Source organism: Rhipicephalus microplus, chromosome 2 (genome assembly GCF_043290135.1).
Source record: "Rhipicephalus microplus isolate Deutch F79 chromosome 2, USDA_Rmic, whole genome shotgun sequence".
NCBI classification, from domain to species: Eukaryota; Metazoa; Arthropoda; class Arachnida; order Ixodida; family Ixodidae; genus Rhipicephalus; species Rhipicephalus microplus.
Window position 1 is genome coordinate 115094775 of NC_134701.1, and position 24497 is coordinate 115119271.

General features: G+C 43.2%; 1 protein-coding gene across 2 annotated transcripts in view; it reads left to right on the forward strand.

Moving 5' to 3' along the window:
* The window catches only part of LOC119170774 (cell adhesion molecule Dscam1), a 220900-nt gene that overhangs the window by 172661 nt on the left and 23742 nt on the right, over positions 1-24497 (forward strand). Inside the window, exons 11-15 of one of the 2 annotated variants that reach the window (XM_075886711.1) lie at positions 917-1204; positions 7023-7142; positions 10451-10624; positions 12221-12359; positions 13895-14046. In XM_075886711.1, the coding sequence (XP_075742826.1) occupies positions 917-1204; positions 7023-7142; positions 10451-10624; positions 12221-12359; positions 13895-14046 (873 nt within the window). The remainder of the gene's footprint in view (positions 1-916; positions 1205-7022; positions 7143-10450; positions 10625-12220; positions 12360-13894; positions 14047-24497) is intronic. The other variant, XM_075886712.1, reaches the window with a different exon arrangement.

Consider the following 24497-nt stretch of genomic DNA (forward strand, 5'->3'; position numbering starts at 1 on the left):
TATATATATATATATATATATATATATATATATATATATATATGTTTGTGTGAATTATTGTTATACGAATATCTGCTAACTTGGTTCGGAGCTCAATGCAAGTATTATCACGATAGTCTCAATCTGTGCGCCATTTAATGACGATGAAACACTCTACTCGTCTTAACGCCCCACAGGTCAAGTAACAACTGAAAGTGAGACTTTGAAATGCGAAGCATTTATTAGCGAAGTGCATGCACTTTCATCGTTTATATCTACGTATGTATTTATTTATCTGGCCGCCTGCGTCTAGGTGCTCTCGTGGTCACCTCTAACGTGGTGCAGACAGAAAGTAGTACGGGATGGTAAGAGAGTTTGAGAAATATGACTGTCTGATTATGAAATAAAGAATGTGAAAGTGCTTTCGCATACATCGTCAGGCCCTTTCCCATAGGCAGGTGTGGTATGTACCCGTATACTACTGTTCACGGTGTGCGAGTATGTGCCGCAAGTGTTAACAGTTTATATCTACTCCTGGACGGTGAGGGCATACATTAGTATTTTAATCGTGACAACTTAAACAGAAACTGACATCCGCAGCATCCACCTGGCTTATGCAAGGATACTGCCCGGAATCTAACGCAAAGCTTTTGCTTTCGCAATGAGGTATTCTACCACAGAGCCATGCCTGCTCTTGAAACTGCTCTGGAGAAAATACAGAACGCAAGCGTGATGCCGTACGTCGTCGTTGTTTTACCCTCAATTTTACTGTTCATATTATTGCACAATTACGCACGATTGTCCCTTATTGTGGACAATGTTTTGCTATTAAGAAGTCATTTATAGTAATATTAGACAACGATCCATTTTTGTTCAAGCCAAACAAGTGAAAAAAATTATACACCAGAGTTTGTACACGCTTTTTTCTCATACGCAGTGGCTCCAACAATCGACGAACATTTCTTTCCGGACGTCGTAAAAGTGGAAGAAGGTAGCCGATCTCGACTCATGTGCTCCGTGTCCAAGGGCGATCCTCCTTTGCGCTTCCGATGGCTGAAGAACGGCCTCAGGATCAGTTCTCACGGCGAGCGAGTGATCGAGACCACGGACGACTCGTCAATCATCAAGATCGGTCGGGTGCGATTCGCGGACCACGGCGAGTACACGTGCTTCGTCTCGAATGACGCTGCATCTGTCAACCGAAGTGTGGAACTCGTCGTGCACGGTGAGAATGCCATGACGGGGTATAGAATCAGTAACCGTAACCCATGAGCCTTAATCTCGGTGGTGCGTCAGACTAGAACGTTGTGAGAACCGAAGGTAACCGCGCGGACCGAATAGCATATATGCAGGAAAATAATAAATATGCTTACGCTATGCGAACAAGCAGAAGACGAGTACGAAGAATCGGATGTGTTTTCTGAACGGCAGCTGTGTGCAATCGTCCTGTCTTTGTACGTTTTGCGCTAGTGTTTTCTCAATATTCATCATCTGTCAACCTAACAGTCAGGGACGTCTTATGGCAAACATCTGTCGGCAATCAATATTGCATTAGCTATTTGTAAGAGCAGATGAAATGTCGCTGGCTGAGTTATGGTCATAGAAGATACCACGTGGTAATTGTAGAATCGTTACGAAAAGAAGGCAGGTGCACTGAGAAAGTACGCATAGTTAGGTCTAATACGTTGGTTGCGAAAGTTCCAGACTGAAAGGGAGTTCGAGTGAAATGATTAGGGCAATCGCACGCCCTCTTTCAGTCTGCAAGAAAAGTGTGTAGCCGATGTTTGCGATAGTCATAGTTATTGAACGTAAAATGATACGTAGCTATTCATGAGATTAGTAATAATTGGGAGAATGAAAAGACAAAAGCGGCAATTAAACTTTATCGGATGGTATTTCTATTGCTTGCGATGCAACGGAAATGTGAAACGAGAAATTCAACTACTCGTTGGTAGGGAGAGTGCCTGCAGCCATCGAATGAGTCCGATGTTGTGCCAACTCAGCTGCAGTAGCAGCCATACCCTAGTGCACTATATGGCGTATATGCGTTATTTCGTGGGTAGCAGGTTTGGTCCATCGTCACGTCAAGTTAGGTTTTAGCTCATTTTGCAAGCTTCTCACGTGCATAATAATGCAAGTGTCAAGGCGGGCTTGTTGGTATAGCTTGAATATCACTATTTGGCACCGCAAACAAACGGGACAAAATAGGAAGGTACACAAGTAAGCGCGAACCTCAACATGGGTTCTATTGTAGCAGAAATAAATACAAAAAGGGTGGTGGAAAAAGAGTAACAGGAGGAAGCATCACCACTAGCCGTATTGCGTTTGCTGTGTACACATGATGACTACACCTGATGTTTTTTCTGCCCTCGGTATCCTTACTTTCACCTCGTATTTTTTGTATATAAACTGAATAAGCAAGCTTCAGTCTGCGTTTTTTTTTTGCATACCTTCTTACTTTGTCCCACTTGTTTGCGCTGCAAAGTTGTCATGAAGGATTGGATGATAAGTATTACATGTAACACGCCCTATACATTTTTTCACTTTCATGTCTGTTAGCTCTCAGTAATGTTGGCGTTTAGCAAACGTAAAGGAGCCCCTGGAATTCGCGTTAGATAAATATTGAGTGAGTTTTAGCGTAACTTTCGGCGCCCGGAAGGGAGAGTACACGGCGAAATGTTGAAGCGTTGGACGCTCTGTGTTCTCATACCCTTCTGTGCGAAAGGAAGTAACACCACTGGCATGCTAACGTGCCCAAAATACCACTATACTTTCAAGGAGTAATTCAGTATGCTTCGACATGCAGTAAAAGTCAGTCGTGTGAGTCTGTGATGCATAGTTGCATCCACATAATCGCACGTGAGTTCAGCTTGAGACTGCTGAGTCAGCTGAATGACCAAATACAAACAAAAGGGAGAAAACGTCAATATTTTTCAAGCCAGCGACTGTCGTGTGTTGTGCGGTTAAGGCAAACAGGCGGGAAAAGAGAATATAGTGGCAGGCAACCGGTAACGCGAGCTGAGCGATTTCCGCAGGAAGCAAAACAAAAAAAACGAGCATGTGCAGAAAGAAATTCCCTAAGATTTCAGCAAACACGTTGGCACCCTCAGTGGACAGCCGGTGCTCACATGATTGGGAAAGGGCAGACGCTGCAGTTTTTTTCTCTGTTTAGCCAGCGCGCTTCTCGTAATGAAGGTGCTCAGAATGACGCAAAGCAAAGCTACACCAACAAGTTAGCACGCAATTAGTAATGAAGAATTTAGGGTGCACTTGAGGTAGGCTGGAAATTTGCCACCCAGCTAATGACAGTGCGACCTTTTTTCTTAATCAGCGTGTGTCTACGTCACAAAATATTTGATTTTTTTATTCTATTTATTTTTTTATTTGTCATTGAATAAAAAATGGAGCGAAGGCGAAATTCTCAGGAGTCTGACAAACACCCTTCACTCTGAATTCAGTGAGGCACCCTAAAAAAATGTTAGTATCGTCCGTGTACTTTACTAGTTTGGCGCAATTCGGAGTGTGCGAAATTTTTCTAATATGAATGATGAATAGGAGAGACCTAGAGTGGATCCCTGTGGCACTCTCTTCTTCACTAAAACGTATTCCGATGGCTCCTTATTTATGTTCAAAAATGGTATCGATTTCTTAAACAACTTTGCATTAAGTCATGCACAATGCCTCGTAATCGACATGTGCTTAATTATTGTAGGAAGGCGTCACGACACACGGTATCGAACGCTTCACGTTGATATATCAAGAACCCAGTTGTGTATAAGTTTTTGCAAAAATAGCCAATATGTGATCTTTTATTGGCAGTAATAAAAGTTCAGCAGACTTGTTTTTGAAAACTAAGTTTTGCGTGCTTTATAATAGTGTATTCATCCTCGAAAAAGTTTGGAGCCGCTTGTTCATTCCACGTTAATATACCTTCGACAGAACAGGTAGCACCGATATGGTACGATAGTTAGTCATGTGTTTCGGATTGTCTTCTTTGAGAACAGGACATACGCGATCAATTTTCAATTTGTCTGAGAAAATACCCATGGTAAAAAAAAAAGGTTGGAAATATGAGCTAGTTGAAAAAATAACACACCGGCCACGCATTTCATTGGCGTACGTTTTATTTCGTTGTAACCCGCTGTACATTTTTTTTATTTTCTTAATTTTTTTCAATTTTGGTGTCTGTGAGAGGAGCTGACAAAATTATGTTCAAAATGCTGTAATAGATTAACGACAGATGCAGATCCTGAGAATCGGTGTAATTCTGAGTGTTACAGCTGCTTATGTTGAAGTCCCTTGCTGCACTAACATTATTAAGGATATCTAGTAAGAGCAGAAGGTTCTGAGTTAATTCGTAATAACTCTACCCCAGGTGCTGAAACTAAAGCTTATTAGTAATGCTCCGTAACTACATTCCATTACTCTAGAGGGAGAAGACTTATATATTCAGACTGAAACCATCGTAGCACTTTCAATGGCAGATATGCTACCACTCAGACTTGGTGAAAAAGCAAATTGTAGAAAAAGCAGACACAGCTATGAACAGCTCAGTGAAATCTTGCAGTAAAGCGGAGAAAAGAGAGTTTACAAGCGGACCGCAACGTTGTCATATTGTCATTTCACTGGCAGGTCTTTAGTCAATCTTCGAAGCTAAGTGTGCTTGCTGTTCAGCGTTCAGCAAGTGATAACGCAGCATCGACCGATAGTAAGCCGGCATTAGTAAGCAACGGTGATATAAGCCCACATAAACTAAGAGCGGTATTGGGATAATATCCATTCACTGCCCGATGCCGCGCAGCACAATCTGATAACATTCTACAGCATTAACACTAACGTGAAGGAGTAAAAATATGTAAAAGTTATCACGTTTTATTGCGGATTTTCAAAGGTGTAACACCTTTCCGCCGTGCCAGCCCTGCCGGTGTAGTTTCCGGCTCTGCTGTCACGGCTTAACAGAGAGAAAGCGCTTAAAGGGCGTTTGTAGTAACCCAGAATCTCTATATATTTGCCGGCTCTGCGATTACCTTCTGCAGTGCGCCATTGACAGCGATGACGCGCTACCGTATCTGACATCGCGGGACGCAGCAAGGTATGCAAAACAGAACAGGACTACCATGCGTTCACACGTTAGCCGCATAGGCTGGCTCGCGAGGGGAGCAGCGAAACTGGGCTCCTTGTGATAACGTTGCCGCTCCGTATACCGCTCTGATGAAAGGAAGCAGCGAGATCAGGCACCTAGACCTGTGCGTCCCATTTCTAATTACTTTCACTCATCAGTTGTATTTGTACCTAAAAGAACTGCTAGTTTTGGAGTGGTTGGCGTCTGCGCAATCTTCACATGAAAAGTAGTAGATAAATATATATGTGGGGTTTAACGTCCCAAAACCACCATAGAAATATTAGAGACGCCGCAGTCAAAGGCTCTGGAACTTTAGACCACCTGGAGTTTCATAACGTGCACCCAAATCTGAGCACATGGGCCTACTGCGTTTTTTTTCATCGAAAATGCAGCTGCCCAAGCCGAGATTTGAACACGCGAGCTGAGGGTCAGCAGCCGAGTATTTTAGCCACTAGACCGCCGCGGCAGGGCAAAAGAAAAATCAGCGTAATTATTGCTTCAACAATATACCAGTCACAAGTTGGTCTCAGAAAGCAGCATCCTAAATGCTATGCAATTTCTTCATCATACAAATTTTTATAAGAAAGGACCACGACGTTAAACAAATGTCAGCCGCCTGATTACGGGTCTGCTTACTCACACGAGATTCAACTGGTTGGTTCCGCCCAAATAGATTGCACGATTAAGCTCACTACCTAAAGTGAAAACCGTCAAGTTTTACAGAAATTACTGGAACCCATCTGACCAAATATGGTGGCGCCAAGCTTTTCAACAGATTATAAGAAGGTGTGGGGAAGATTTTGGGAAAAAAATCTGAACACTTTTTTCTACAATTCTTACTTTTTGGCAATTGTTTGTTTGTCCGTAAGTGTGCTCTCACGTTAGTTCTTTTTAGAGGGGAAGGGAACCATCCGCTATTGTGTTGACGTTGCTGTGCGAATGTGCGAACTCGTCAAATTACCTATAAGACCGCATCTCCTTGATTATCGCAAACTTGTTACGTTTGATGCATCTGTGATGTTATTTACAGCAGACACAATTTCTCCTGCAATCACATTTGTGTCACCAAACATAAAACTAAGGTTAGGTACTTATTTAGCTTATCACAAATATTTATGTGGAGCATGAAAATGTTCAGCTTGCACGCACCTTTCTCCCCTCGATGAGCATGACGGTAGACGTTCTTTCTAATCAGGTATTTCACTCTGTTTTATAATGAAACCACGATATATCTTTCTTTCTGATTAAAAGCATCGCTTGCTTCGTAGAAAATTTTGCAAGAGATTGTTGGAACATAGTGCCTAGAATAAATCGATGAAAACTTCTTGTACTCAGACACCACCTGTGAAATATAGTGACATTTTTTCTGCAAGAGAAAAAACTAGCGAGGTGCCAAAACACCTACCTGCATATAGAGCCTTAAATACGCACAGATTATTGGAAAACGAGAGATCGATATTCGGAGGCTCACCGGGTTCTCTTTTTTTACGTAGCTGAGAGTGTAAATACGTGCCGAAATTTGATGAATGTTGCATAGGAATGAAGAAACTTGTCTGTTGTTTGAGGCATGACATATGAATAATAGCAGCAGCGCATGCGTAAGCTAACCACCAATAATTTGCATAAAAATGGAATGGAATGCCTCAACAGTTATCTTTCACGTAGACCACCGCGCGTTTCAGATTGATGAGTTTGCATATTGCATGGGTAGGCGCAGATGACTTTTTATTACTTCTTTCTTTTCCGCCACCCTGAGCATCTTCACTCATCAGTAGCGTTTCAGATGCCCTGACTTCCTTCTTGTGTTTCACACGCTGACTTACTCATAATGCATACCTGTATGTAAAGTGCGTAGAGTGTGACATGTGTTAAATTACTATAACGGCTTGTTTTCTGTTCCCCTCTTTTGCTCTTTATACAGTGAGTCCTCGCTGGAAGATAGAACCGCAGAACACGTCGGCCGTCTTGACGTCTACGGTGATCATGCATTGTTCCGCCGATGGTCATCCGCCACCCGTCCTGACGTGGAAGAAAGGTGAAAGTAAGCTGGAACTTGTGTGTTTGTCCTTTTATCTCCTCCGTCAAATATCAGTCTTGTACTCAGGTGGCGTACAATGTATCAATGAAATATCGGTTAGTGCAGTCTGCTGGCCTAATTCACATTGTATTCAATTATTTTTCATGTCAATAAACGTCCGTCGCAAAGTATATGTTCAATAACATCATTGGCTTCTATTTTCTCTCAGGAGCAATTTTAGCTTAGGCGGTTTAACGAATGCGGCCCTCTGAAATTTTTTATCATGAATTTGGTGGTAATATAAAGAACAACTTTATGCAAGAAATATATTCTAGGCGAGAAGCATCTTCAGCACCAATAAACATGTAGAGCGGTAAAACAGGCGTAACTGTAGGCGAAGATGCGTTACTTGGTTCACCCGCAAGTTACAAGGTCTCCTTTGATGCGTTCTTTATTTTCACAACCTTGAAGAAGTGGCAATGACAAAGGAGGGGGGGGGGCTGTAAATAAGCACGAGAAATAGTCATTCAGTAAGTTCTAGATACCTTACAAGCACTTTTTCAATAAACCATTATGTTGGCCTCTATAATCTCCGAATAAATATAGAAATTGTGTTCCAATTGAGCACCAAGTTTTTGGTCGTACGCACGTAGAGTAAGCATGTTTTTGTGCATCCGGCATTCGTACAACGCAAAACATCTAAAAGTATTTTATTTGTGTTCTTTAGATAAACCTAGAGAAGTAATCGACAAAGATATCATTAGGAATTTTGTATTTATACCTAACGTAGAACCACTTCGTCTTACACAGCTTGCTAATGCACTGTTGACTGACAGATGCACTTTACTGTTGTTTAGAGTTTCGTAATTAGTTATTGAATCGCCAGGCTACTTTCAAGGGCTCACGTAATGCCTCCGCCCTCCCAAATGCTTCAAGAAAGTACGGGCTGTGTACTGTTTTGGTTCTTTTGGTGCGCAGCGAATGCCGGCTGTGGTTCAAATAACAAGGCAATGCGGAGAGATCATAAGAAAGCAAAAATATATCTCAGATAAGGCAGGACAGACACCACACAGACGTCTGCACTCGCAAGTTATTAAATACAATATGATATCTCTCAAAGTACTTCAATACATGCGTAACAACGAGAAGAAACAACATGCGCTACGATGCAGCTTTATGCATCAAATAATCAAGGCACTTATAAACTAAAATATTTGTCAAACGTATTCTGTTCAAAGTTCCTCATATAAAGCTTGAATGATTTTCTGCAACGAAACACACACACAGAGCCCAGCGTCGGCTGTCGACCCGCTGAGTTGGACGTTTCTCTTCCAGAAACTCCCATGCCGTCACCTGACCACACTTAAATAACAAAACTTGGCAGGAAACACGTCGTCCACTCACGCGCTGCTACTGCAGGGGACGTCTTCGTCGACTGGCGGAAAACACAATCACTGCATCGCCTGCTCTATCCCTGCAGGGCAAGCCTTCGCACATTGGTGGAAAACTCGCACTTCTCCTCTTTATCGCAGTCCTCGCTGCTTGTTATATGCGTTCGCCCTGGGTTCTCGAATTTTATCGGCGCACCGGACAGCCAAGGCTGGGGAAGGGGTGGGATCATTATTGTCATTATCATACCCATCGGCCTGACTGCGTCCACAGCAGGAAAAATGCATCTTCTTTTATCTGCCAAGAAACCCGGTGTCGTGATTTCTGCTGCCACGCTATACCCGCGAACTTTTTAAACTCATCTGCCCACCTAGCTTTTAAAGAAGGTAGTCTTTCTTGGGGACCTTCGACGCAAAAATTGTAGTCAGTCAGTCAGTCAGTCAGTCTGTCTATCTTTCTGTCTGTCTGTCTGCCTGCCTGCCTGCCTGCCTGCCTGCCTGCCTGCCTGCCTGCCTGCCTGTCTGTCTGTCTGTCTGTCTGTCTGTCTGTCTGTCTGTCTGTCTGTCTGTCTGTCTGTCTGTCTGTCTGTCTGTCTGTACATTGGTCTGTTTGTCTGTCTGTACATTGGTCTGTTTGTCTGTCTGTACATTGGTCTGTTTGTCCGTCTTTAACAGTACGCTAAACGGTACCAGAGTGGCCAAACGACACTCCAAACGGCCGACCCCATCCGCAGCGCCCACAAATATTGCTCAAGCTTCAGCATTCATACTTGTGCGATTGTAAATTAAAAAGCAATTATTGCGCATATCTGAGGCACCATACCAACACGTGAATAATATGTATGTCTATTGTTTACTAAAAAAGGCTTACATAGGTAATTCTAAGAACCGTAGCGTTTATCACGCTGCACTGATCATGCAACGCTTGCACGAAAAGGCAAGTGTTTCCAACGCTTTGCTAACACGACACGGTTGTGGCACCTACCCGTCACCTTGAGTTCTACACCTCAACATCTCAGAGACGGGCGCGCACGCCACGCGCTTCATTTTCCAGGATAACTGCCAGATGACGCTCATGTCTCCCGTGTGACGGGGCTTGATGCGCTCATTCGCCTCCGCTGCATGCTAGAGGAACTCCAACGCAGCACCTCCAGAATTCCATTCACCAATTTTCTTGCGCAGAACATCGAATAAACGTTTTGTTCACTCTCTCCAGGTGCAAGACTATGGTCTGTCGACGACATTTGCAGTGTAACATGTAGATACGGGGCCAATTTTTTGTCTACCCTTCTTGCGTATGCCTTCTCTGGAAATCCAGTCAGTTACGTTTATTGACAAGAGGTTATCCTGGCTACGTTTTACATGTTCGGCCCATGTCTATTTTTTCTTCCTGGTTTTTACTATGATATTTTTAACCCCGGTTTGTTCCTTGACCCACTCTCCTCTCTTCTTGTCTTTTAAGGTTAAACCTGTCAATTTCCTTTCCATCGATTGCTGCGTCGTCATCACTTTAAGCTCAACCCTGTTTGTAAGCTTAAAGGCTTCTGCTGTTTAGTAAATACTTGCAAGATGCAGCTGTTATATGCCTTCCTCTTGAGGGTTAATGGAATATCACTATTCATGATCTGCGAATTTTTTTCATACACAATCCATTCAATCTGTCACGTTACCCCTCTTGTAACGGGACGCAACTCCACAGTACCACGCCCCTTTCTTTCGAGAAGTTTGTAGTGTTAGCTAGTGTTAGATCCGAGGAGGTTGTCGTGGTGGCGGTGCTTTAGAGGGAGAGAAGGCGTGTGCTTGGCTTTCTTCGTTTCGCTGGCTTGTATCGCGCCTGCTTCGCACTTGGTTTTCACGTAGCCATTAGAAATCGGAGGCGCGCGCTTTCTTGAATGCTCTTTTGTAACAACCGGTGTGTTATTGTAACTTGTCATTTGTTTACAGGGAACTACCCTCGAAACTTCTCGTACATACACTACAACTTTCGAAACCACCAGTTCAACAACGGAAGTCTTCTTATTCGTGAGGTGGAGGAAGCCGATGGAGGCTTCTATCTGTGTGAGGCAGACAATGGAATCGGAGCAGGAATCAGCAGACTCGCCCACCTCAAGGTGAAAGGTGTGTACGACCCTTTGACTGCTGCGCTGGCTTACGAGCCAAAGCTTAGTGAGGCCGTGCGTCGTCCAATCAGCGTTTCGTATACCCTAAAAAAACATAGCAGTAGGATGAACTAAAGAAACTGTAAAACATGAATGTGGTGAAAGTTGCAAAGCCCTGAAGGCATATAGCACCCCCTTCCCACCTGCGAATTTTCCTTTATTCTTTAGAGTATTTCTAGAGCCTTATTCCTTGCCGCACTCAACATCTTAAGCCAAAGCTAGGCTCCGGTATGATATGAAATCCGACAATCGCAATGATAAGATAACCTAGAGGCTAACTTTCGTTTTGTTGCTTCTTTAATTACAGTAGTTTAACTGAAATAGTTCGGAGCGGAATGGTACTTACAGCACATGCCCTGCCTTTTCATTCGAACTGGCCTTACCAACGTTATCTTTAAGCTTGAAAAAATAGGTAATATTTCTTGTACACGATGCATAAGAAGCGTCATTCAATGTTGAATAAATCAAATTTTGTCATGTTGTTATGGCTTGCTGTAAGTAGTAGAATAATGACAGCGAACTCCAGAAATATTGTCTCTTTGTAAAATTATCTGCTGTTTCCATGAAAAAAAAAGCTCAGTATTATTTTGCTTACAACCGAATATACAGGGTGTCCCCCATAACTTGAGCCAAGAATTTGAAAACGATATGCACTTTAGTGGTGAATTGAACCAAACGAGGTCTACTCGCACTAGCCTGTAGGTACTCAGGCTATTTTTCATTTCTCCCCGTACTAAATATTTTATTTCTTGATTACCCATTTTTTATTTATGGGCTGGATACAAAAGTATGAACACTGAGATGCAGAGAACTTTCAGAAACCACCGACTGATATGTTTTCTGTACGATACGTCTAGCGCTGTAATTTTTTTACGCGTTGTAAAGAAATGCTATAGCAGCACTATAGCAGTGCGCTCGCAGCCCGTCAAAGGGCTTCTTTTCACATTCCGCGGGCTTTCTTTACGACGTAGAAAAAATAACAGCGCGAGACGTATCGTACAGGAAGCAATTTAGTCAGTGGTTTCTAAAAGCGTTCAGCATCTCAGTGTTCAAATGTTGGGTTTCCAGTCTTTAAATAAAAACTAGGTAATTAAAATGTATTATTTATTAGTATGGGAAGAAAGAAAAAATTGCCTGAGTACTTACAGGCTAGTGCGAGTTGTATACATTTGGGTCAATTCGCCTCCTAAGTGCCTTTCAATTAAAAAATCTTGACTTACGAGTTGCGCGCGTGCCCCGCCGCGGTACTCGTAATCGCGGTACTAGAGGGTAAAGTAATCGGCTGCTGACCTGCAGGTCGCAGGATCGAATCCCGGCTGCCGTGGCTGCACTTCCGATGGAGGCAGAAATGTTGTATGCACGTATGCTGAAATTTAGGTGCACGGTAAAGAACCCCAGGTGGTCAAAATTTCCGGAGCTCTCCCCTACGGCGTCTCTCATAATCAAATGGTGGTTTCAGGACGTTAAACTCCACATATCAATTACGAGTTGCGCACGAGTGACTGATGCCGAAGAATATTTGTACAATTATTTCTTTCATTTACTTTTCATCCAGTACCACCAAAGTTCAAGGAAAAACACCGGAGACTCGTTGTGAAGAAAGGTGAAAACCTGCAAGTGCACTGCCAAGCTGTCGGTGATCCCCCAACTACATACTTCTGGGAGAAAAATCAGAAGCCTATTGACACGGAAAGGTGTGTGCGCCGCCGTATCCTTGCTGTACTTATTTTATTCAGTTTATTAGCTGTGACGACTTTGAACGACCAACATATGAACACATAAACAGAAGCACGTACGATCACCACAATAAAAATGGTATTTCCCATAATTGTCCCTGCAATATGTTCTTCTAAAATATATGAAAGTTGTGAATTATGTGTCTGGTGGAAAAATGTATAATGTGGTGAGAAAAAAAAAGGTGCGTTCTCGTTCCATGCCACTAGCTATTGTCTTAATCCCATTGAAAATAAAAATCAATAGGGCTAGCACCAAGTGAAAATTTTGTTGCTAACAATGAGAAAAAGGTAGGGTCAGGGGAAAGAAAATAGGAGGCATGAAGGTAATCCACCAACTGCAAAAGCGAGCAGGGGGAATGGGCCCAAGTTTGGCGCATCTGAGTTTTAAACAACTAGATATTGTAAAATGTTACACCAAGTAGGCTTCTTTTTCGTGTCCGAACATTATGGGGGACAAGGCAGCACAGACTGGCGTGCAACTACTACTGTACATCGCTCTGTTATATTTAGAGCAAACTTCACAAATATTCGCAAGTTTCTTAAATAGGGATTATACTATACGTTTTGCGAACAGGATAAAAAATGCAAAGCAGTTTTGAAACAATAAAAATCAAACATTTGTCTTTTTTATTTTTGGATTGACGTTTGTGCAAAAGATTTTGCATTTAAGGTGATGAAATTTCTTCTAGTTATTGCATATGCCCAGGGTATCCTCTATAACGAAAATAATAATTGTAGGCTTCACCATTCTATAAATGTGTAAAGACTAGAATCGCAAGGCTGTTTTCCTGAATAAACACTTTAGTAAAAAGCTATACAATTCTGGTGACAACTACAATCTTTTGTTTCAAAAAGGACGCACGATGTTCAGGAAGAAGCGTCAAAAATGTTTGCGATCGATAGCTTCCGCAGTTATAGAGAGAATGCTCATTTTCTGATGAAAAGTACTGTTCGGAGAAAACGCTATGTAAAGTTTGAGTTGCCGTAGCAGAGACACGAGATCATGTGCTTTGGGGGCTGTTTTAAATGCTTTCCACTGCGCGCAAAAATTAACAACTTAGTATAAGGCAGTTATGCTGGAATATTTGCCATCAAAATCCAGTCGTATTGGCCCTTCATCCTCCCTTAAGTATGAGGAGTGGAGGCAAAACGGGAGGATGCTCAATGCCAGAACAATTCTGCAGGATGTCCCATACGTGTTGCCATTGACGCTACTACGAATTGTGATGATGGTTTGAGGGTATGCAGCCGTATTTTTCTCTGTTACTTTCAAAATATATGTTTCCACACACATGAGCATGCTGAAGCAGCAGTTATGCTGACTTTGTGCATCCTGCGAAATATATGCCGTGTGAGCTCATGTTGCTGTGTTCTAAAATGAAGTTGTTTCACTTTAATGAACCCAACGTCGTTAAAAAATGTGTTGAAGTTTTTAATAAATATATACGGTACGAAGTTGTAAGTTCAAGTGTCGTATGTCTGTTTCCTTTTAGGTACCATATAAAAACTGTCGAAGGATCTGGTGGAAAATCTTACTCACTCTTGGACATGCAAGAACCAACGCGGGATGAATCAGGAGTGTACTCCTGCAAAGCAAAGAACGAACACGGCGAGGATACAAGCCACATCCAAGTGATCGTTCAAGGTCAGTGAAGATATGTCCTACCTCACTGCGCAGCCTTTATGGGCCTCCTCTTGGCTTTCCCGCTGTTCAAGTGCGTAGCCGAGCGAGTGGTTGACGCAGGGTAGGCTGAAAACCAGCGAGCGCTAAGCACAGCCCTCAGGGTGTGGGTGCCATTCTGGTGCACTTTAGCGCGAAAACTCACGCTGCTATGGCTTCCGCTCAGGTGACAATTTTCGGAACTTTTTCGTCACTGTACGTACTGCCTCTACAGCTCTTTACGTATATGGCCAAAGTAGTGGGCTAGGTGGGCTAATAAACGCAATATTATGGCTATGGTACGTGAAAGGGTTTACTAGGCAAGGTCATAAGCTTTCACCCACATTGCAACACTACATGGCAATTCTCAAAGCGGTTGTTATCAAGAATTAGCCCTGATTTAGCCCTATCAAGGCAATTGCACCAATAATTAAGTAAACGTTGTGCAATTATTGGCATGTAGTTAACAAACTCTCGTCAGTTCTCAGAACTGATGACGGCACGGGAGTATTTTTGGAAAAATAGGGCACAACTGTTCGCACATTACGAGAGAGAGAGAAAGGCGGAAGAGTAAGTACTATCTAGGGTGTACACTCACTTATAAAACGCAGTACTTAAACGGAGAACAGAGTGCTGTTAGAGCCACTTGGTTCACGCATAGGAACTACAGGACGCAATAGTGTTGCACTAACGTTACTTTTAGTGACAGCGCAGAGCAGAGCACTGATAATTTCGACCACTTTGGGTTTTATAAAATACACCTAAATTTGATTACGGATTTTTTTTTCAAAACAGGGACTGTCGAGGCCGCTATTCAACCCATGAGGGCCTGGTCTGAGGCCGAGCATCAATAACAATTGCGCGTACACCACAACCTGTATGAACTATTTTATTCGCGTACGGAAGGGGTGATTACACAGTGCTACCATCACACTCTGCTGCGGTGTATAAGAATAGTCATTAAAACAAAATGGACAGTGATCACGCAAAGCGAGCCATTACGCCCTATCAGCTAGGACCTATACGTTCTTTTTCAAAAACAGGCGCACCCATCAAAGCACCAAAGGTTGAAAATCACGCGCAGGAAAAACGTGGCGCCGATAATCGATCTACTCTTTTGTCTGCGTATAACAAGTGTAGCGGAAACAAAAGGTCCAACGGCCGGCACATCGACCTCAACAATGAAGCTGGCTTTGCGGGTCTTTTCCAAGTTCCTCTGGCTAATGAAGCCTTCTTAGAGAGCGGGATTTAATTTGCACGAGATTCTTTGAAGGTCACGTTTGTAAAATGAGGCCAGAATTAGTTTGTGCTGGATTAGTTCACTGAGGCTGCAAGATCTTTAAATAAAAACATTTCTGAGAGGATACTTCAGCGAATCGTGGCAGTGGAAGATGCCCGCTATGTGTTTCGGGCGCAGGCCGAGGATTTATTTTCACCTCACAATAAAGAATACTAGTGAAAAGATGAGTAGAAAAGCTTGTTCCCCAACGGTAAAGAGGATATACAAAAGAAACATAATCATTGTGAATCTTGCTTCGCTCTTGAGCTTAAAAAGATTCGTTACAAAGCTAATCAGAACCAGCAGATAATGAAGCCAGGTAAAAGAAAGGGCATGTTCACTGCGTTCTTTAAGTAGTAATTGTGCTATTGATGTAGAGAAAGTAAAGTGGACGAAAGGACATTGAATACCACCGACAGGGAGTGAACGTACAGCCTGCGGATTACGTGCTTGACAGTCTTACGAAGTGAACGATGATGCTGACGGTATACAGCCATAAACTTATCAGGTATTACTTTGCAACGCAGACTGGCAGTTTCAGTCACCAAGGTTGTGTCAAACAGAAAAAAATCATGTTCTAAAATTGCCTTCTTTCATCTATGAAGGATAGTGATTATTTGATGTTATGATTAGTTTACGTGTTTCAATCGCAGTGTACATTTCCAGAAAAACTAGTTGCCCGTATCTCCGTCCAATATAGCATTTAACTTGCATGCAATAAACGTCACCTTCGGAGTAAAGGTGGAGGATAGATGAGATATGTCCATATTAGCAGATATAGGTATGAACCACTTTATAGTCATGAGCTTAGCTACGAACGGCTTATATCGAAAACTATAGCTTTACCATGTCAATGTAGCACTTTTTTCTCATTTCGATCAATTTCACAAAGGACCATTTAGTTAAACAACAGAACAGCCGCTCTACACCAGATGTTGCCTGTTGTTGAGAATTCAAGCGTTGTATATCTGCCGTATACATAGCTTTGCCAAGACTTGCGTAGGGTAGCAAACCGGGCATATGTGCCTGGTTAACCTCCCTGCCTTCTCTCTTGTTGTTCATCTCCTCCCATTCGGTTTCTTTACTGCCTCAAACACTGCGAAAGTGAGCACGGCTGCGCAGGACGTGTTTAATTGCCGTTTTTGTTCCGCACTCTTTTGGTGCAGGAGGGGCCATCCTTCCAACGCGAAACGTGCACGCCTCTGAACACACGTATCTGAGCGCAGCATACTCACTATGATTCAAAGCGCAAATACGCAATAATAGTTTTATCTTCAGCACAGAATCAAGTTTATGTCAATGGCAGAATTTGAAGCTAGCAAATGCCGAAAAAGTGTGTCATATTCGCAGCACGTGAGTGCCAGACAATCTGACTACAAATAGGCGAAAAAAAAAAACAGCCACAGCCTCAAAATGTAGGCACGCGACGGCCCACACACAAAAAAAAATAAAGTATGCAAATATTTCTTGACCACCCTTGAGGAAACAATCCGGCATACATGAGTTTGGCACCAGTGGGCTGCTTTTTGTTAGCTTATATACGAGGAATTTCTTTCAACCTCAGTACAACAGGAGAAGTAAAAAAAAAAACACTATTTTTGAAAAGGCCTTGTTTATTGTATTTCTCTTTTAGAAAGATAGACTGTTAAGTAATTCTAGAACTCCTATAAATGAGTTTGCACCCGTAACTTTCTTTGAACGCCTATTGACTGCAGTAACGGCGTGGCTGCTAGCAGAGGTCGGTAAAAATTCTGGCACTCACTCAGGCTCACTTATTAAGTATATATTGCCCTTGGTACTTACTGTGACAACATTCACCAAAACTTTTTCGAACCAGACTCACTCGAACCCAAATCCACTAAAATCTTTTTCTGTTGAACTCAATTAGACAGGGGCTCTCTTACTCAGACTTAGGCTATATCTGAATCTGAGTGAGCTTCTAGAGATCAGTTGAAAATAGCGTGAACAGCGCGATTTTGTATATTATCTATCGAAGAAAGATTTTTTCTTATTGCAATTTCGCAAGTGATATGTGAACAAATGAAGATAAAGTAAAGAGAAATGAGGGATTTATGAAAAAATATGAGTTATCTTTCAGTAATGCACGAATGCCCAATGCTGCCATTCGTCTACTGTGGGCAATATGGTGAGCGAACACAAAGTTAGCATGACTTGAACGCCAAGAAATGATGCACAGTGACCAAAATTATTAAAGAAAGAGTCAATTGCAATCCCTGGTGAAGATGTTAACTTACGTTAAAAATATCTAAATTATAAACTTCAATTTATTTGAGTAAAGATATAAATTTTGTTCCAAGCCACAAGCTACAATGTACGCCATTTAAATTATGCTGACCGTATGAAGGCATCTATCAGTATTAAATTGATAGTATCTTTAGCACCTAAAACGCAGTGAGCCATGTGTGTAATGTCATGAAGGTCAATATAGTAAAGTAAAAAAAACACATCATATTCAAAGAGTGAATGATGAGGAGTGGGGCGATGCTTCGGAGGGTTTTATCGGTAAATCATGAATTGCTCATCCGCTGGCCGCGTCTGTGTGTCTGCCTGTCGATCTGATCGTCCATCTGTCTTTCTGTTTGTCTGTTCGTCCGTCCGCCCACCTGTCTGTCTGTCCATCTGTTCGTCCGTCTGTTCGTCCGTATGTGCGTCTGTCTGTGCGTCTGTCTGTCTGTCTGTCTGTCTGTCTGTCTGTCTGTCTGTCTGTATATTTGTCTGTCCATCCGTTCATCCGTCCGTTTGTACATCTGTCCATGAAGTAAACACTCCAAGTACGGCCAACTCGCATCTTTTTATCATATACAAGTGCCGCCATCAAGCGAACATTTCAAGAACTAAACGAGAGATTACGTACAACTACATACTTTGAGGACGCACGACCCACGGCCTAATGAAGTTCACCCCTAAAAAGAGTAACAGACCCAGTAATGAACCTTGAAGAACCCTTCGATCTATTGCTTCAGTTTAGGAAAATGAGCCTGATATACAAACGACATGCTTTTTGTTAAGGCGACTGTCTGAACCTAGAAGAATGAACATGCTTTTTGTTAAAGCATTTGTCTGAACCTAGAAGAATGAACCTACAGCACCGTATACTTCCAGTTTTTTTTTTTGAACAAAATGAGATGCCTTATGGTATCAAAGGCATTTGTTAAATCCAAAATACAAATCCAACTAAAAATTCTGAATCAATGGATTGTTTGATAAACCCAGAGAGGGAGAGAAGAGCAAGGTCAGTAAAACTTTCAGTGCGAAAGCCAAATTGACAGGGCTTCAATTTGCTAAACTTATTCAGATGCTTGTTTAGCTTACTTATAAATACTTTTTCGATGACTTTACTCCGGAAAAAATACAAATGGGGCTACAGATCGCAGACAGATCGTCTATCACCTTTTTTTTTACCAGTTGAAAGAAATTTAGGTACATTTACTAAAGTATGAAAAATGCCACGCTTGAATTCAAGGTCTATAATTAAACAAAAGCTTAAGAAAGAACATTTAGTACAAGTTTTAAGTGGGATGCTGAGCCTTTCTTTATACCACGGTTTGTTCCTTTCAGACTTTTGATTGGTGTAGACTTGTCATCAGCACTCATGGTAGAAGAAAAAAATTATAAGAACGTTGTGGATTGCAGTGAGAACAGCTATGTTGTTGAGTGAACATTTCAAAAAAATTACTAATATCGTAAGCAACACTTTCGGGGTAATTCTCAATACCTTTATATATCACTTACTCAAAGGAAGAACAACGTAATAATCGACTTACAAAAGTTGCCTTTAGGAAGTCATCTAGAACTTGACATAGTTTTAATGTTTTTGTCACTAGATAATTTCCTGCGACTTTTTTTGGAGTTACGAAATCTGTTTGTTGGCTCAAAGCTGTAGCTCTCGCAATCATTCCGTAGTGCATATAAGCGCATTCCATCGTCACAGTTGTAGTGGAAGGTGCGGGGAAAGCCAGCTACTGCCAAGAAGAACCGAAGGGAAACCGTCTACTATCAACGAAACCACAGCAGTACGAGCTTCGCCGCAGCTGTCGACGAGCGGGCTTGCCACCACTACGTCAAGAGATGAACTCGGACCGAGACATTCCGCAGCCGTGCATGCGGGCGCCGCCTTTCCACTACCGAGAGCCACGCACCTTCACTGGGAAACCTGACCATAACATTGAAGCATGGCTCAGCCCCTACCAAGGCTGAGCCGAACCAATGGCTGGAATTCCGTCAGCCAGTTGTCGCACGTCAGTCTATTGTTAGATATTTTTCGCCCATCACGCGTCCGCCTAGGTCGCCATCTCTATCACGCTGGTTACGACTTTCATTTCCACCGCCGTCAAACTAGCCGGCGCAGCTGAAGGGGGTGAGGTAGCCGGATGTACCGCTTTTCACCAATGTATGCTTTCAGTGTTTTTATGCTCCAAAATATAGTTCGTGTACTACGATGGCATTGATAGATGCTGGCGCAAGTGCTTCCGTGACGAGTTTAATTCTTAAGCAACGACTTGACCGCAATGCTACATTTTGTTAGAATAAACCTTGCACCTCTGGGGCAATGAGGGGCCCGTTCTTGCGTCCAGTCGGGATCTGCACATTGTCTCTCAGTGTTGCCGGTAAAACGTTCAAGGCGGAACTCACAGTGCTAGCTTAATCAACGCACAATAGTCATCATTGGCATAGACTATTTGAGAGAGTATCGTGCGACAGTTAATTGTGGAGCTGGCAAAGTTCTGTTGTTGACTCCCGCCCAGAAGCGTGATAACGAGAAAGGTAACCTCACTGTAGTTTAAGATGTCGGCGTGTTCCACGGCAAAGTTACCGCTTCGGAAACAGACTTGAGTTCGACTTTACGTGATATTGTGATTGAGCCGTTGTGCGCAGCATGTTTCAAGAAAAAAAAATTGTACTACGCCGCCTTGTATCTCTCGCGGGAAAGAAGGCTCAACTCTGGGTGATAAACAGCTTACCCGAGTGAATTGCACTACCGTTCAGTATGCGCTTTGCCATATTTAAAAACAGAGCCGCACCTGCGTTGGAGCCTTAAGCGATCCTGCAAAGTCGGATTACGATGAAACTACCGGCATGGAAGCTGAATTCTAGAAAATGGGTACCAAGTCCATTTGCTTCAAGAAGCGCAGAACACTGGTTGCACTACTGGCGAGGCATGCTAAAGCATTTGATTTCTCACAAGGTGCATAGGTATGAGATACAGAACACGTGCGCCCGTCACAAGATCGATGCTAGATCTGGTCATCCTCTCTGACCAAAGCCTTATCGCGTTGCCGCGTGGCAGCGCAAGGTTATTGCAGAACATGTTAGTGAAATGCTAATCACCGGTGTCACTCAAGAATCGTGAAGTTCCTGGAATGTGCCTGTTATGTTGAAAAAATGGATGAGTTCTAAAGGTTGTGTGTTGATTATCGGTGGCTCAACTCTATAACCAAGTAGCACATATATTCACTCGCTCGCATTGATGACGTGATCGACTGCCCGCATTCAGCTTCCTATTTTTCTTGGGTAGACTTTCTTAGGTATTGAAAGATTCTTATGGATACGACTTCTGAAGAAAAGGCGGCTCTCGTGGCGCCAGACGGTTTTTTGGAATTCAATGTTATGTTGTATGCATTGTGTAGTGGCCCCGAAACATTTGAACGCCGTCTAGATTATGTCTTGCGAGGCCATAAATGGTAAATTTGTTTATGTTACCTGGATGACCTTCTTATCTCCAAATGAACTTCTGGGGAACATGATCATCGCCTCAAACTTATTCTAACATGTTTAGAGAAAGCAGTCTTGACACTTAGCTAAAAAATGTGCAACAGTGATTTTAGGACACTGTGTGCACACAGCTGCAGTTAAGCCGGATGCCTCGAAATTTGACGCCATCAGCCACTTCAAGTAGCCGTAGTGTTTCCGGGAGTTGTGAAACTTTCTGAATCTATGCTCCTGTTTTCGACGCTTTTTGCCTAATTTTGATTAAAAAGCCTAGTCACTGACTGAATTGCTGCACAAGGACGTCCCTCTGCACTGGACACCAAATTGTGAGCCAGCAGTTAAGCAACTTCCGGGCCACTCTTCCGGGCCTCACTTCAGGGCCTATACTACGCCATTTCGACCCCTCTGCTTCCACGGGAATGCACATGAATGCCAGTGAAGTTGGTTTCAGCGCGGTGCTCATTCAACGCCATGACAATGCTGAACAGAACGTTGCCTATGTAAGGCTGTCCGTGAGCAAGTCAGAGCGTAATTATATGATTATAGAACGGGTTGGCCGCCCTCGTTTTCGCCGTACACAAGTTTCGACCCAACATCTGCGGCCGTCACTTTTCAGTCAACACAGCTCATCACTCCCTTTGCTGATTGGTAGACCTACGCGATCCCTCTGGTCGACTTGCATGAAGGGCCCAACGTTTACAAGAATTTCACTTCACTGTCTGCCACAAGACCGGTAACTGTCATGGCATGTAGATGCTGACTGCCTGTTAAGGTTTCTTCCACCAACGACGGAGTGTGAATCTGACAACTTTGATCATTTTATCGCTGCTATAGACTCTCATTTCGCTGACCGCGACTTTTCGGGCACCACAGTACGAGGACCGTTGCTTCAATTACCTGTTTGCCTCCGTGAATGAACCCGCCAAGACAAGCTCTTTTGTCGTTTGCGACGCAGTTCTTTACACGAAGAATTATTCCAGCCCAGGTGCCCGTCTGCTTCTGGTAGTTCCACGCACTATACGTCCCCAAAGTTTTGTTCGGCCATGACGACGCAACCAGTGGACACATAAGCTCCGCCAGAACGTTTCATCGCATCCATCGAAGGTTTTACTGGCGCCAGATGCGATGCGACTCGGAAAACACGTAGGGGGTTGGGAACAATGTCAAAGTCACAAGCGTCCCACTACTACGTCACGTGGTCTCCTTCATTCTGTACCACCTTCTAGCTCTCCCTTCGAGAACAAAACGACGACACAGAGACAAAGAGGACACGAAAGACACGAGTGCTTTTGTGTCCTTCTTATCTCTGTGTCGTCGTTTTGTTCTCGCGCTATAACTGTCGTCATTCCATACCAACTAGCCCAAGCTGCCAACATCCCTTCGCGATCGCGGGTGTCACCCTTCTAGGTCTTTTTCCGCCTTCAGCCACTTCAAATCTATGGGTTACCATATGCCTCGACCACGTGACGCACTGCGCAGAAACTGGCAATACCTACTGGAACAGACTTTCACGTGTCGCAGTTTATGTTTTGCCATATCTACGTCATCACCCTCCACTAGTCGCCATTAGCGACCGGAAACGTCAGTTCTTCGCTGAAGTTGGTGAAGAGATCGTACGCCTGTTTGCCAGCCAATTACAACAGGCGGGTCCGTATCACCCACTTATGAGTGGCCTGATATATAGAGTGGACCAACAGGACGCTGATGAGCATGTTGCCAAGTTATGTTGATGCCAAGTACAAAAACTGGGACGAGGCATTGCCCTAATCACATGCGCATACAACACCGCGAAGCACGAGACAAGATGCTCGCCCTTTTTATGCTCTACGCCCGCTCTCCTCGCAGTTATCTCGACACCATTCTGCCTTTTACGCTAGATGTGGACACATCGGTTGCCGAGTCACTATACCGCGCTGAAAAAGCCCGTCGCATCACACGCCTCTGAACCATTGTATCTCAACAGCGCTCCAAGACCCGGTACTACGCCCACCATCACTTCGTTTTTTTCATAAAAGGTGAACTTGTGTGGTTGTGGACACCTGTCTGCAAACGTAGTTTCTACCAAAGATGTTTGGTCTGCTACTCTAGACGATTTGTAATTCTCGATCGCCTCCGTGGCGTTACATACACCATCTCTGGCCTTACAAGCAATGGTCGGCACTTTGGCAAAACACAGCTGACGCACGCCCACGCCTCAAGCCTTTTAACGACCGAATTTTCTACTGACCCGTCGACCGGACATCATCTGTGAAGGAGGCAATGAAGCAATCTCGATAGATGCGTGAAGAGGACGAGGTCAAAGCGGTACTAGCACGTGGCAGCTCGGTCTCCTATTTTTTGCTCGGAGATGTACCTCTCGCAATCATTCCATAGTGTAAATAAACGCGTTGCATTGTCACAATATTCTGTGTACGCACAATTATCAGTGTTCAGCAAGTTGAAGTAGCTGTCTTGAACTATAAAAACGCCTTTGCTTTAAGATAATAATGAACGAAAAGTGATGTCTAGTTGAGTAACGAAATCTCTCAAGTTCGAAAAAGATGAACGGTAAATACCCCCAGAAAAAACGTTGTTATCGTTTAAAAACGAATTATCTAAATCAATCCGCATTGATTTGCTATGTGTGATGCCTAAAGAAAAGCCTAATGGCAGGTGTGACAGAGATTTGAGGCGATAAAGACTGCTGAGCCACCATCGCGGCCTGAACAACGGTGACAGTACTCAGCTTTGCACGATGACGGGCCGAACACATTGCCGTCATAAGTGCAGAGGCAAGTTTCAGAAATGTAAGCGATAAAAAAAAAAGACGGCGCAAGTGACCTTATGAATTTGTCTAAATTTTCGCAGTGTCTACGTGTGTTGAAATGACCCCAGGTACGATTACTACCAGCAAGCATATGCTCGGCCTCGTTAGGAAATGGCGGTGCCATCTTAATAAGATGATAGTGAAACAGTGTTTTAGAGAAAATTGGGCCTGTAAATCAATGGCTACGAAGAGATGTTAAGGTCACTGACTTTGATATCGTGGTATGCCGAACCATCAACAGACTTTCCCACCTTGATATGGCAATGGTCTGTCGAGAATAGTTAATATTTTCACGCCTTTTTTCAGAGGTAGTCCCGCCCAAGAAATACCTTTTCCGCTTAGGGCTCGCTAATATTCAAGCTCGCCAAAATTACTTGCATGTGAACATATGCAGACTTAGACTCACTGTTCTCAGGCGAACTGACGTAAACTCAAACTCACGAAATAATATTTACTCAGGCTAACTTAGGTGCAGGATAACGGATCAAACGGAATCTTAGTGAGCTGACTCAGAAGTAATTTTGCCAACTTATGACGACAGTTGATGTTTTTTTTGCATCTGTGGGTGTTTTGCTAAAAGTCAGGGACAGGTGGTACAACTCTCCTTTTTTTAACCCCTGT